The sequence below is a fragment of the Nicotiana attenuata genome, unplaced genomic scaffold (assembly GCF_001879085.1).
Source record: "Nicotiana attenuata strain UT unplaced genomic scaffold, NIATTr2, whole genome shotgun sequence".
Lineage (NCBI taxonomy): Eukaryota > Viridiplantae > Streptophyta > Magnoliopsida > Solanales > Solanaceae > Nicotiana > Nicotiana attenuata.
This window is the reverse complement of record NW_017670511.1, coordinates 112607-128427: the sequence shown is the minus strand read 5'-3', so window position 1 is coordinate 128427 and position 15821 is coordinate 112607. Positions and strand designations below refer to the sequence as shown.

Here is a 15821-nt window from a genome sequence, read left to right as displayed (position 1 = left end):
CATTTGGCCTCTTTTCTCCAATTTTGACTCCAAAACTGCTCCTTAGCCTTCCTTATACATATATCACCTGCAAATCATGAAAAGCACTAATAAGAGCATTTTGTTATCACTTTTAGCATTAAAACTACACAAGAAGGTGATTATTTAAGGTGTGATTATAGTCAAATTCACCTATTATCAATAAATTATACGAAGCAGTACTTTAGATTGATAATTGAATTCAAATGTAATGGAATTACTTTGAAACAAACTTTAATTTATACATTACATTCGAATACTAGCTATTAAATAGAGTATATGACATAAAGTAAAAATTCTAAACCAAAAATTAAATCAGTGATAAATAAAAAATTTGGGCTTAATCAAATTTCGATAATAATTCGACCTATTGAATTTAATTTTCTTTTAATTACATTTCATCTCATCAGAAAATACCTCAAGTTATCATCCGACTAAAATTTGTTGTCCAGCGTAAAGAATAACAAAATTACATTTTATAAGAGTTGCTATTACCAAACAAGTTTCCAATTATTAAACTAATATATTAATATTTAAGTTAACTAATTACTAATTTACTTTGTACTACAAGACTCTACGATCCAACCGAGCAAAATCAGGTGAAATTCAAAAATAGCCAGATTTACAACTGGTCGTTCAAAAATAGCCCAATTTCAAAAGTAATTGAAATTTAGCCACTTTTCATGTAAAGATAAATCTGAGCGAAAACACTGTTCAAAACCCGGAAAAATACGCCAGTATATTATGCTGGAGTTCCAGCATAATAAGTATACTTGAACTCCAGCATATTATACTGGAGTTCCAAGATAAGTATGCTGGAACTCCAGCATAGTATGATGGAGTTCCAGCATAAGTCCACTAGAACTCCAGCATAATATACTGGAGTTCCAGCAAGTATACCGGCCCAGCATAATATACTGGAGTTTGGAGCACCGGTGCTCCAGTCTCCAGTATATTATACTGAAGCCAGCAAAGTATACCGGTGGAGCATAATATGCTAGAGTTCATACACAGGTGCACCGAACTCCAGTATGTTATGCTGGACCGGTCTCTGTTGCAGCAAAATAGTGGCTATTTTTTATTGACTTGGTAAACACTGGCTATTTTTAAATGACCAGTCCGAAAACTGGCTATACCGTGCAATTTTGACAGCAACATCGAATTGAACCAAGCTTTGCCGGAGGCAGACCGAGCCAAGCCTTCAAGTCAAACCAAGCCCAACTCTTTTTAAATCCAAGCCTATAGGCCCTTGAGTTGTTTTAAGTATTCAATCTTAAGTAGTCTTTGAATATTCAAGACATCATCTCTAATAGTAATTCTGAAGTATGCTATATGTGTTGTCTAAATAGCGTGGCAATGCCACAGATATGCCAAAGGGGTCCCTCTCCGAAACCAAAAACTAAACTGTGACTTATATCTTCCACACAACTCTTTCCGATATATCTTAATCTTATCTCTTGATACACCCATACATCCATCTCAACATCTTCATATCTGCTACTTTCATCTTCTGCACGTGGGAGTTCTTGACTGACCAACATTCAGCCCATACAGCATAGTCGGTTGAACAAACACTCTATAGAACTTACTCTTAAGTCTCCGCAGAACAAACACTCTATAGAACTTACTCTTAAGTCTCCGCGGAAAACGACAATAAGTATCAATAACAATAATGTGTAAGATGAAGTGTGCAAAAAGGTTAGTACATATAGATACGGAATCGCCAGAGAGGAAGAAGTAAAAGATATACGCAAACTTCAATTTTTCCTTGAGAAGTAAGAAGTAGGAATTATCATCCAGGACCAGGATCAATTCAAAATTCGATGGTTCTTCATCAAACATAAATCTCCCAAGGAAAAGGTCCAAACTGCCACAGTATTATCCTAGTTGTCAGCAAATTGTGTACTCGCTCCAGCGTGAAATGGTTCCCGACTGTACGTCCAAATTCTTTGTAGAAAAAGCTGACTCAGAATTACCTTCAGGCTGGAATTCTACGAGAGAAACACAGACCTTTTCTGACTTACAAGATATAAAAAGGAAAATTAATTTCTTTGCTGAACAACTACTGTTTCTTTCCTTCCAGCTCTTCAGGCAGAGACAATCATTTGAACCATCAAATTGCAAATGTACGCATTCAACTTTTATTCACGCTTTCAGAATCATAGTCAAAGAAAAAAATGAAATAGAATTACCTTTTAGACCAAAGCTGAACAATAAATTCAGAAACCTCTTTTTCCTTGCCTTAATACTACAACATATGAACTGGCTTCTCATCCCTTATTGTTCCACTTACGATCCATCCGTCTTCCATATTATCCAGTCGACTAAAAATGTAGAAACGTGAGTTACTTTTTAAAAGTCTCAGACTAGTTGTTATCAAATCTTTCGTTAAGAATTTCACAAGAACCCGATCATTAAGAAACTTATCCACATCTTATGTTGTGTACAATTTTTTATAGGAGGCTTCTGGGATTAGACTTCTAACCAATTCAATAAGATTTCTCATTTCACATGGTACCAAAGCTAAAGAGAGCACTCAGATAAGAGAAAATACATCCAGCAATCCACACCCAAACCCATAGGGGGGGATCACAATTCCTCTCCCTCAAGGCTTACTGCCACATTAAGCAATCTGTCAAGAGCAAACTCCAAGTGTTCTGTGCGCTTGACGATGTTCTAGTTTCTTTGATCAGCAAATCTTGATGATGTTATTAGACAAAAATGTTTTCCTAAAGTATAACCTATCTACTGATCCAGCAAATTAAATCAAACGGCTGCTTCTCTCTCTCCGTCATCAACTTTTTCCTTAGTTATGGCAATTGTATTGAACAACTCTATGGTACAGATCATTCAGGAGTCATATACCTCAATCAAAATTATCAATTTTGACAGGAGTAATTTCATCTGCCACTTCAAAATGTCCCACTAAACGCGCAAAGAACACCATTTGTTGTTCAAGGGTGAATTTAATATTTTCAGCCTGCATATGACGAAAGAAATCAGCTAAATTCCTACAAGGCGGACAGACAAAATTTTATCCCCAAGTCTGGAAAATGATGCATACCCTACGGAAACCATGCTGTTCTCCTTCATATTCAACAAGTGCAACAGGCAACCCTTTCTCCTTCAATGCCTGGTAGATTTTGCGTGCTTGATCAGGGGAAACGACCTGCAACAGGAGCTAAAAACTTAATTCTACCAACAAGCAACAGTCATTACAAACAGAGGTGATTGCTTGATTACTCTCCTTCCCGTCATCATCATGTTGTTTAAATAAGAGGCCATACTGTTTAGCTGTTTTAAAGATGCAACTATACTAGCCAAATATCCAACACTTATGATGGACAAGGCAAAAAAACCATGCACCAGAGTTCGGTGCAAGCTCCATTTAAAGTGAATGCTATTGCATCAAAACAAATTTTCCGGATACATGCTACTTAGTCTCAATGAACATGAATAAAAGCTTTAAGCACGTACTCTTTCTGACATGTTTACTAGACCAACTCCATGCATAAAATACAGAAGTATATCCAAAGAAAGCGTAAATATGAGAGAGCGACTTCGCCCAAGACTAAAAGAGGATTGTCAAATCTTTTTGGGTAACAGAAAATTGGAGGAAAAGATTTATGTAGACAAGTCTTCAATAAAAAATGACACAGACAGGATAATTATGACATTAAAAGGGGCATGCTGTGCTTGCCTTGTCCTCCAGTCCTTGAAATAAAATAATGGGACAGGAAAATCGATTTACGAAATTGATTGGCGACCTCTCAAAATATGCCTTCTCATCCCCTGCAATGATTGAAAAGGGCTCATAACATATAGATCAACATAGATCAGGGGAAAGACTTAAAGCAAATGTATTGTCAACATTTATCGATTTGGTTATTACCAACTAGATTGTCAATATAGTGAGATTCGAACTTGTGAGTTTCTGCTCTCAGCAATTGCAGATCACCAATCTGATTAACAAAAGATGAGGGCATAAAGCACTGAAACTAAAAAAAAGGATTTGATACTTGAGGAGCTTTGAGTTATACAAGTAGACATATGAACCAAACTGATGCCTGATCCGTGTGTCTAATTAATCAATCACGTGCTTTTCTACACAAAGATGATCATCTAAGATAACAGAATACCACATAAAGGCACCAACCTTAACTTAAAGTATCATATTTTTATGATCAGTTTAAGGTTGCAAGTGCAAGAGCACACAAGATATGTAAATACAATATTACTTATCGAAAACAAACTTTTTGATTCACTCACACCATACAAGGAAGCTCCAGCCTTGAAAACATCTTTAAATGCTAGTGCAGCTAATGTTGTATAACCACCAGCGGAACTCCCTGTAATACAAAGTCTTTCGCCGTCAACCCTTCCACTGTCAACCTGAATGAACAAACTAATTTACCATGACTTACAAAATCTATAGCAGCATTAAAGGAATATAAGAGAATTAGTACTGATGTTACCAAAAACTTGGCACAATTGCAACAGTCGTTGACATCCACAATTCCCCATTTCCCCAACAGTCTTTCTCGATATTCTCTGCCATAACCTTCATATGAGCCAAAAACAAGAGAATATTAACCGACTTAATAGGAGCTAACTAGTCTACCACTTTGTTCTACTCCATCCTGACCCTTTGGCCGCTTTCTCTGCTTTTTCTAGCAATATAAAGTACTGAATTCTTTTATTTCGTATAGTTTCCTTTATACATATCTATAAAGTTCTGATTATCAGTCAATAAAAGCAGGAAACGATGTTCCCTCAAAAAGTTGAAACTCTCAAAATAGTCCCCTATTCAAGAAACAGTATAGAAAGAATAGCAAGACAAAGATGGAAGGAGTCAAAGGGCCATTAGAGTACCAGTGCTTCCACCATAATTCACATCCACATATGCCCAACCACGACTGGTCCAATATTGAACACTAAGATTTAAACATCCCCGTGCTTCAGCTGTAGGACCTCCTGTATCAACGTAAAATATACATTCACATCTCATACAGAAACCAACTAATCTCAGTTTTTTAACAAAGATAAGCTATCGAGCATAAGCAGTTCTAATGAGGGGAAAAATAACCATGACTTCGCATGAGCAATGGAGGTTTTTCTCCATGACTGGCTTGATAGTCGGGGTTTGTTGGTGGATAAAAGTATGCATATGCACTTTGACCCGGGATATCTGTTGGGAACTTCATCAACTCCGGCCAACTGTAGTACGACGTATACATCTCACTAATAGATGATGACGACCACATAATCTTGAAATCAATTACTTTTGTTCTCTGATCATCCAAAGTAATCTGCAAAAATAACAGAAAAAATGCTAAAGGAATGATCTGGAACACACATTTAAATACCCTTTTTAAAATTTCAAGCAACCAGAAGGTCTCTAAATTTTGAGTAGAAGATTGGAGGGCAGAACCTTAGCTATTGACGATGGATGAACAGCAGATGATCCTTCAACATACAAGCTATGAACCCCAGAACTCTGTTTAGGTTGATAAGGGTATTTATCAAGACCAGCGCAAGAGTAAAAACCCAAAAAGGATATTAAATGCAGCAGCTACATCTTATGCTAGTAAGTTCTTACAATGTTGTTTATATCTGTGAAAGGAATGTCAAGCACTGATATTTTGCCCTGGGTAACATCCAGAACTCCGAGATATGACTTCCCATCCTCCCTGCACATATTTTTTCTAACTAGATAAGATGAACTACATCAATTTTCCTCCAGAACAGTTCTCTTTCCCTGAGTCAGGAGAAAGGGGGAAGCGAGTCACCATATAAAGAACTCCTTTGTCACCAAACCAATCAGCATAAAAGCACTATAAGTTTCAAATATCATGATACACAACAAAAATATAAAATAGCAAACTACTTATCAGCTTGACCTGTAACTGCAGGCAATTAAAGTATTTTGGCTGTGGTGATCAAGAAAGTCATAAGACTTCATCCCAAATATCCATAAGGGTCTTGTAAACTCAGCATTGAGGGAGTAAACTGGTAACACCTCGTTAGAAGATTCTACCTGTCAAAAAAATAAAAGAGGCCAATCAAGTCTACTGTCTCAAGTACAAGCACAAGCTCGACGCTAAAGGCAGTAACAAGAAAGTGTCACAGATAATTTCATTGTTTTTCCACATAAATGGTGAATCTTTTCCAGAGCCAATATCCAGCACCATAAAATAACATGAAAATTGACAGGCAAGCTGTGCAGGCATTGAAATAAGCAAAGATTGTGTTTCTTTTTCACTTTCACTCTGTATTGCATCACTTTGGATTAACCTTTTGGCATATGTGGTCCCTAAAGTGGGATTAAGGTTAGCATGGAAAGGGTAAAGTGAATTCTCTCTCATTTTTATCATGCAAAAAGCCATGTACAAGTAACATGCTTTACATTTTTCCATCTAAATTGGTGGTTCAAAGGAGGGATTGAAGGTGACACATTTATGTGGAGATTAAGGTAATTTCTGTTAAAAGCTAAATGATAAGGACTAAGGTAGAGTTGGTGGCCAATTTAGAAATCATATCTTTTATATTCTTAAAACTGCCGAATCTAGTTAAATGAAAAAGCTTAAACCTGAAAACATCAGAGTTTTAACCATTTCAATGTTTTATTAATGCGACTTCACAACTTCTCTAACAAGAATGTGGTTAATAAAGGGCCAGGCTGAAGGTTCCCTACAGTTTGTAATGCCATGGAATTCAATGCGAGAATGCAACATCTGCCAAGTATCCACAACTTTAACAAGTCAAAAACACCAGGGTCAGATGGAAGTAAAGAGAAAAAGTAAACATTAGGCTTAGAACTCAAAGAAGATGAGATCATTATTAAGGAAGTGTTTAAGCAGCTAGATCAAATCATACCCCAGAAAAGAAGTTCAAGTTCAGCCACTAGACAAGACAGAAGATAGATATAAGAAGTTCACCTTGAGACACTAGGCGCAACAGAAGATGTATATCTATACTGTATTGAAAGCACGACGGCCCTTAGTGAAATATCGTATTCATTTTTTAACCCTTCTAAAATAGAGTTTACACTAGACAATAAAGTCATTTAAATTATTTTCTTAATACTTAGGAATAGACATTTATTTATTTTCCTAATATTTAGGACTAAATTTGTATATTTATTAGGAAAACTATTTTTTTAGGACACAAGGGATAACCTATTTTAAGTGTGTTCTCGCTAAGATTCCTATGCAAACTTCCAATCCCTACTATCCTATAGTGTGAAACTTTTCCCTCCATAAACCCTAAGAAGTCTTCTAAAACATCACGGCATAGCATAAATAATCTTAATTCTAAAAAATAAAATTCCCGCATGTTAGATAGACATAATTAATTTCATAATTATGAGCAGTTTCTTCCTCCAGATACTAACAAATCCAAATATATCATGAACCCTAAACAACGAGCATTTTTTTTTTTGTTGAAATAAATTTTCTCAAAGAAAAAAAATAATTGTTGATGTTCTAGAAAATAATTCTGTCTAAAAACTTATCAAAACATTAAATATAACAAAAAACATAAATATTTAACGCATCTAACAACCTAAAAGTTTGTAGAATGATTTATATACAGTTAATTGTCACATAATTAAAGTCGATCTAAATATTAACTTTTATACCTATTAAAATTAAATTATTTCTTCAAAAATAACTCTACATTTAATTTTTTTTACATATTTGTATTGAAGAATTTTCCTAATATTTAGAACTTTAAATTCAACAAAAAATTAACTAAAATTAGACTAATGATTTTGAATGGAATTTGATTTAAGGTCTACATCCGCACAAAAAACATTTTGAAATGAAATGTGATCACATAATAATATGTTTTTTCATTGTGAGTATACACATAAGTTTAATCTTTTTTAAAAAAAAATATCATAAGTACTCAAGTCAATTATCGGTAATTGTCTACCGTAGTAGTGAGCCGGTGACATATAAAAAAAGATATAGATTTGGGATCAACATATATATTTTAGAAAGTTATACATTTTATTTTTATTTTTATTATGTGATTTTTAAATGTTATTTAGTTATTGACATGTGGAACACGCACAAAGCGCGTACCCTAAAACTAGTATAATAAATATACAACAGATGGCGAAAGATTTAATCAGTATGACATCACATGAGATGAGGACTTACCCATTTGTAGATATTCCAAAACCCACTTTTCCTGTCGGTTACAAAGAATAGTTCTCCTGCACCCCAGACATAGCAAAGCAATGCAAGGAACATGTTAAGAAATCAGTCTTAGCATACTGTAAGCCTAGAGTTAATCATGAAACAAGATATAAAACAATCCAAATCACATCGTAGCAATCATAATCTTACAGTTGAATACTAAGGCATATTGAACTCAATATTATCAGAGTACATCTATTTTAAACTAGGAACCACTTCAAAGGAGCAACAATTTGCATCACCAAACATTTCAACATCTTCCTACCATTTGATATAAGTTATAAACTACATATCTTTGAGAAAGTGAAATTTCAAAATGATATCTCTGTGGTGTGGCCTGCTGAAACCAAATCAATTTAAAATCTTTGTTAATAAAGTAGTAAACTCGATACAAGATATTAAAAAGCATTTTAAAAAGATGAAAAATAGTTAAGAAACAACATATTTATCGACATTTAGGCATACATAAACATATCGACTGGTGAGAGTTGAGAGCCAAAATAGTTGGTGGAGTAAAAGTTGAAAAGGAAAAACAATCCTAATAGAGAAATTAAGGTTGAAGCATATATCAGATAATCATGCATAGATCTCTGATTTTTAATAGAACTGATTTTTATTAGAACTGCTTTATAATATTTCTCAACCGAGACTAATTCTGGAAACAGAAAAGGATAATTTAAGGTTTATATTATGCATATGTTGACACTTGGCAATTTATTCTCTAAAGATTGAAAAGGCAAAACAAACAATAGAAAACAATTTTTGCATGATCTATATCATTGGTTTTATCAGGTAAGGTAACATAGAAGATCTATATCATATTTCATATATCTATCTATAATTACTCAAAGTTGACAGAAACCACCAAGTATTTAGAATCTCATATTTTTTTAGATAAATATAGAATCTCATATTTCCTTACACAATTTCTGGTGAAGTCGGGCAGAAAAGAGGTTGGCTAATTAGGCCTCCAGAATTTACTGCTGTATGGCTTTTGGGAAAGCCCCCTCTTCTATTATCGAGATACCTCAATGTGAAATTGAGCAAAATATAGGGTTTCTGGGCATACTTTGGCTTATGCTCAGCCGAAGTATGAAGCAGTTCGAGTAAGCAAACACCAAGGGATTGTTTGGTACGCGGACTAAATTATCCCGGGATTATAGTCCTGGATTATATCTCTAGACTAATTTATCCCACCTGAGAGGTGGGGTAAAATAATACCAAGTTTGATGGGATAAGGTGGGATAAGATGAGATATCCAGGATTAAGTTTGGGACTAAGTTTATACCATGTTTGGTTGACGGTATAACTTTATCCCGGGATAAATTTATAGCATCAACCAAACATGGTATAAACTTAGTACCATACTTTATCCCATCTTATCCCACCTTATCCCGCATACCAAGCAACTGCTAAGGCGTTTGACAAATGTTCAGCATTAGGAAAAATAGGGCTTTTCAACATTGTGAGAAGTGGCGGAGAGCAGCAATAGAGGAGGTGAAAGAAATTGAGTAAAGAAAAGTTGGGAACTATATTTTACAGAAAAAAAACAAGAGAAATTGTTCCAACTCAGCGGAGTCGTCTACTTTGTTCTCTCAAGCTAAAATACAAGCTTATTTAAATACTCCCTCTGTTTCAAAAAGATTGACACTATTTCCTTATTAGTCTGTTTAAAAAAGATTAGCACCTTTCAACATTTCCTTAAAAAGAAGGATTTATAGCCACACAAGTGATGTGATAGGTTTAGACCACAAGTTTCAAAAGTTTTACAGCCACACAAATGCTACGGCTTATTTAAGACCACATATCTCAAAAGTCTTCTCTTCTTATTAAAGTTTGTGTCAAGTCAAACGAATACAATCTTTTTGAAAGAGAGGGAGTACTTGTTTAAAGCAAAAGAACATGGCTCAATTATCAAACTGCTGAAGCTTTTTGCAGGCGAATAAGAAATACTAAAGAATACTAGCTCTAACTGTAAATCGATCAACATTACACACCATTTTTTCTACAACCTTTCTTGGATAAATGAGATGAAGAATTAGTTAAAGGCTAATAACATTTCCAAAATTGTACAAAATGAAGAGTCAGTCCTTTGTTTGTTGAAGAAGAACTTTAGTTAGTCCAAATTGCAGAGTGTACATAAACAGGAACATCCCCAAATTGGATGGATCGCTTTGTTATAAGTTATGCTTCAGTGTCCAAGACTTGCCCCAACTTCTCCAATGCTTCAATGTCCAAGACTTGCCCCAGTCTCTCCCACAACAAAAGGCTTGACCCTCCGAGCCCCATTTTCAGAAATAAAGGACTCAAATTCCAATTATATTACCAAAGGCCAATAATAGTAACTCAAGCACAGGAACTGATTTCTAATATTTCTCTATCGAGACTAATCTGGAAACATAAAACGATAACGTAAAAATTATACTATGCATATGCTGGCAATTTCTTCAAGCATACCTTGAGAAGACCATCGGGGTTCAGTTGGAGACTCCACAAGAATAGGATCACCGCCAGCAACACAAATGTGTTTCTGCACATCCCTAGGGGAAAGTCAAAGAAAAGCAGTGATGTTCCTCATATGCCAGCACTCATTTTTTGTTAGTTTGGCAAATGGTTCACATGGAAGGATGTTGGCTCGAAAGATCTACAATTCTTTGGCATTAATACAGACTTAGCAAAAAATAAAGCACAATGGAAGAGAAAAATCCATAAAGGTGATACCTACTAGTTGAGAACAAGTTTTAGACTTGGTAAAAAATTTCCACTATTATTATTATTATTCTATTTTTTTTTTCACTTGCACTTTTATTTTATTTTGATAATGATGATGATATGAGTTGAGCTAAATGAAAGGAATAAGGATTCATATCGCTGACCCCAACTTTTTTGGGACTGAGGCATAGTTGTTTTGTTGTACTTGGCAAATGGTGATAAATTATACAGGCATGAACAGAATGTCATCTCAAGGTAAATGCGTCTCCTTGTAGGTAAGAGTGGAAGTGTGTATTATGGCTGTGCAGGTATATCTGTGTTTGTGTGTGTGTGCGTGTATATGCGCGTGTATGTGAGAGAGAGCAAGAGATTTATTAGGGGCATACCCATTGTCTGATATATAGCCAACCCAAAGCTCTGATCTGTCCCATGGCATATTTGGGTGACCCCATTCAATCCATGCCATACGTTCCCCTTTGGGGTCGATTCGAGGAGAGGCATAGAAGTCATTGCCCCCAACTAATAGCCTTGGTTCTGCATTCCAGACAAGCGGAAATATATTAAAGATTATCTATTCTACTCACATGTACAGTTCAACAAATCTGGCCCAGGGGAGGGAGGGGGCCATATGAAAACATTGAAATATCCCTTCACAATGTATAAACATTCTTTGGCCTTTTCTAGCTCGCCTTCACACAGAAAACAATCTAAGCAAGGGCAAATTTAAATTGAATCATGATAAGCTGACACGACACTGACAAAATTCTCACCTTGAGCGCTGTTATTGCTCAGATTGACAGATACAATTGTGGTAATTGCATTAATACCACTTTCACGTTGATCTACAGAAGGAGCAAAGATTTGGATAAATTCTTTAGAGAATCAAGCAAAGTTTAAAACGATAAGGAATATTGAGAACCAACCTTCTCTCACTGTGACGTAACGGTTAAATCGAGAGTCAAACACTCCATCAGCATAGCATACACTTTGTCCACCATAATCTGGAGTGAGTGGCAATGGAGCAGAATCTAGTACCAAAATAACAGGGATCAAATTAAAGAGAAACATCCAAGAGAATAGTGATAGTGAATATGATGAACTATATGTTAAAATGAAAAAGCTTCAAATTTTCAAAATTAATACGAACCAACTTACTACCTGTGAGAGTTTCTTTTTCTTCCTTTTTTTGGGGTAATCTAAATTTAATAATCACCATTAAAATGGACAGATATAATAGGTGAAATTTGTAAACGAAATATGCACATAAACATACTTGTATCTCCATTGAAGCTTATGTTAAATATAATACAAAATGGTAAGAATTGGAAACAATCGTATTCAACTGCATTTGATGACATAGAAAACGAAGGAAAACAGCAAAAACCTTTGGACGAAATGGACTGTATGTAAAGTCTCTGATCCTTGTAATTAGAGAAGATTAAAGAGTCTCCTGATATATAAAAATCACCACCACCATACTCCTGAGCCAACGTCCTCACAGCAAAATCCGTAGGCGTTACATCTACGGGGTCTTCCCCTGGTTTCCCTGGTTCCTTCACAATAACCGCTCGTCTGAATCATAACAATGAAAAACTCAAAATTGACACAGAACCAACAAGAAAAATGTCACAAACTTTATGGTTTTGGGGTTTAGACACAAAGACAAAACATGAGTTTCATATGCAAATTATGATCAGAGAACAATCAAAATATCGAACTTTACATAAACACAAGAAAATATCACAATCTTTACGGGTTTTGGGTTTAAATATGATGACAGTAAAGTAAACATGAGTTTCAAATGCAACTTATGAGAGCATAAGACTAACGTTTCAAACTCTACATAAAGTCCCTCAAGAAAATATCACAAGCTCTATGTGTTTTTGGATTTAAGCGCGAAAACAATAAACATGAATTTCATATGCAAATCAAGAATGCATAATAATAAAAAATTCAAACTTGACATTAAAACTCAAGAGAAGGTTTCATAATCTATTTGGTTTGAACATAAAGACAGTAAACATGATTTTCATATGCAATTTTCTTTTGGTTTAACCATCCGATATCTGGAACCCACTAGTCCAATCAATTCGGATTCGCGTCACATAGACCCAATAAAGGGGAAGGATGAAGGGATCTCCTCTATCACAACCCACCCCTTGGTGTTGTTAGTGTGGTATTTCATATGCAATTATGAGTGCATATAATCAAAAATCAAACTTTACATAAAAATCCTCAAAAAATACAATTTATGAATATCACAAATCATCACGGGCTTTGGGGTTTAAACAATAAACAGTAAACATGAGTTTCATATGCAAACTAAGAATGCATAAGGTATAAACATGCAAACCACATAAAAGAACACAAGAAAGTTTAGGGTTCTTGGTTTTTTTTTTTTTTGAAAGTATAAACGAGAAGGCACTAAACATAAGTTTGACTTTCAAATTATCAATGCCTTAGAATGTAAATTCATAAACTCAACAACCCACAAGCAGTGGCGGAGGCAGGATTTCCGCTAAGAGGGTTCAAAAAGAAAAAAGTTTAAAAGTTAAAAGAGATTGTATAGCTAGTGGAATTGAACCGGTGAACCCCCAAAGGTTTTGAACCCCTTAACCACTAAGCTATGCTTTTGGGATACCACAAGGGGATTGGAAATATAATATATAGAGGTAAAAACATATTTTGTCATATATACAGTGTAATTTTTCCGGCCCTCCTAAATCCGCCACTGCCCACAAGAAAATATCACATTAATTATTGGTTTTTTGAGATTTAAACATGAGTCAGTATGAAAGTTATGAATGCCCAAGAACAAAAATTCAAAACATTACAACAAAATATCACAATATTTTTATGGGGTATAAACACGAATTCAAATTTTGAACTCAGAAGAAGCAAAAACTCTGCCTGAGGTGAATTTAAATGGAGAAATATGGTCAACGACCACGACACGAACTTGTTTGGAGTTATTGTTATTGTAATAATTAAACACTCAAAGTTCACTTAAAACCCACAGTCAAAAGCAAATTGAGTTCGATATGTACCCGGACTCTGTCGGGCGTGATTCTAGCCAGAAAAGATGACCAACTGAATCGACTGCAAAGCCACCGAGGCGTTTGCTGGAGCCAGAGACGATGTCAGCAGTGATGGGTGACTTCCAAGAGCCATAGGGTGCCGTGAGATTGTTCTCAGTCGAAGGTTGGTTTTGCGGTGGAGGTGAGTTGGGTTTAAAGGAAGACATTCTGGTAGGAAGAGATACTCTTCTGGTGACTAGTTTTCTGGTACGCGTAATGTGAATCAAAGGAGAAGAAGAAAATGAGGATGGTGAGCAGAGACCACAGTGACGAGTCACAGTGGCGATGGCTGAAAGTGCCATCCAGTATTTAGTGAATTCCCTTTGGCAAACGGCCCAACCCAAATAGACGGTGACCAAATACACAAACATCTCTCATTTGATTGTTTTTATAATATAAAGAATACATAAAAAACAATTTTCAGTTTTCATGTTGTAACAACTAAATTTCGCTCTTGGAAAATAATAATCAAGACAAGAAATATAGAGACAAATATTATATTCGATTTCAGTGGATGGGGTTACAATATCTAAAATATCTCAATTTTAAAGAGATGTAGTCCTCTAATTCTTCTCCTCGCGAACGATGGTTCAAGAGCTTGAGAGCTTGATCTTGAACTTGACGGATTTCGGATTTGTAGTACGTCACAAACAATTTGAAAGTCGTCACGAACCAGGGTTTGGTGTTGGGTTATCACGAACTGAAGATTTAAAACCACCCCCGCCTATGATTTGAGTTCGCCTTTTGTATTTGACCACGAAAGACGATTGCATATATGGATGGAGACCTTGATGCTATTCTTAAAAGCTTCTTTAGCCTTCGTGCAGGTGCTTTTGACCTTGACCGAGTCTTTTCTAGTACGGACCTGGCGGGGTTTGGAACCCTCGATTCATCCGACTCAAGGAGAAAAAGAGAACAAGATGGGGGGGCTTGCCTCCTCGTTCCCTTTTACCTATGCCATGATGCTCATGGGACTATACCCCTAAACTACAAGCTAGTGCGCAACGGCTGAAAAGCCGTTATTGCTTGCTGCTTGCAGGCTCGAAAATCTCTCTTTCGCCTCTCCTCCTTGTCTCAATTCTGATTGATTAGCTTCTTCCTTCGCGCAAGCTACGGTCTAACGACCCCCTTGTTATGTTGCATTTTGTGATCTTCCGCTTCAGTTTGCGTTTTTCGGATAGCCGGGACCCGATGTTGATTTCCGATTTAAATGTCAGCGTAAGGTTTGGGGCGGCCCATCTGATTAGTTCAGCTATCACTGCTGGAAACCCCAGCGGTTGTTCGGCTGCGTACTCCCCGTCTGCCTATCTCACTGCTTGCAAGGAAGCGTGCAAGTGGGTGAACGCATCACCAGCCAAGCTAGTCACTTGGAACATAGGGGTATTCAATCCCCTCACCAGTTTCTTGAGTGAGAAGCGGATGTTGGTGAAAAAAGGAAGTTGAGTTCAAGTTTGGAGCACATGGCATAAGCCAAAGATCCCGGGTGTCAAGTCCCGAGGGCTTGTGTCCGCCGAAAGCTTCCTTTTTTCTTTTTAATCTTTCCTTGCAATGAACCGAAAGGTGAGAGGCAGGGCTCCTCATTCTGCTTACTTGATTGTCCTTCTAGGTGTGGGGTGGAGTAGCCTCCAAGAAAACCCTAATGGGTCATTAGGCTTGAGGCTCATGGACCGACCTATTTGATAGAAGACAGCTAATGGGCTAGCCCAATGGTATATTGGACCTTTATTTAAATCAATTTAATTGGATTTAAATAATTGACCCAATTATATTAGCTCATGAATTTATTTAGACTAATATATATTTAATTTAT

General features: G+C 36.0%; 1 protein-coding gene across 1 annotated transcript; it reads right to left on the bottom strand.

The window, feature by feature from the left end:
* Positions 1-2457: 2457 nt before the first annotated feature.
* On the bottom strand, positions 2458-14367 carry LOC109240404 (dipeptidyl-peptidase 5-like). Its single transcript, XM_019407037.1, has 18 exons — positions 13982-14367; positions 12319-12506; positions 11858-11962; positions 11705-11776; positions 11321-11468; positions 10680-10762; positions 8184-8239; positions 5919-6055; positions 5618-5708; positions 5450-5515; positions 5105-5327; positions 4891-4992; positions 4494-4579; positions 4288-4410; positions 3911-3980; positions 3719-3810; positions 3083-3187; positions 2458-2998 (listed from the first exon to the last, which is right to left on the bottom strand). Exons 1-18 carry the CDS (start codon positions 14311-14313, stop codon positions 2885-2887), a joined length of 2193 nt encoding a protein of 730 aa, XP_019262582.1. The 5' UTR covers positions 14314-14367; the 3' UTR covers positions 2458-2884.
* Positions 14368-15821: the final 1454 nt, after the last annotated feature.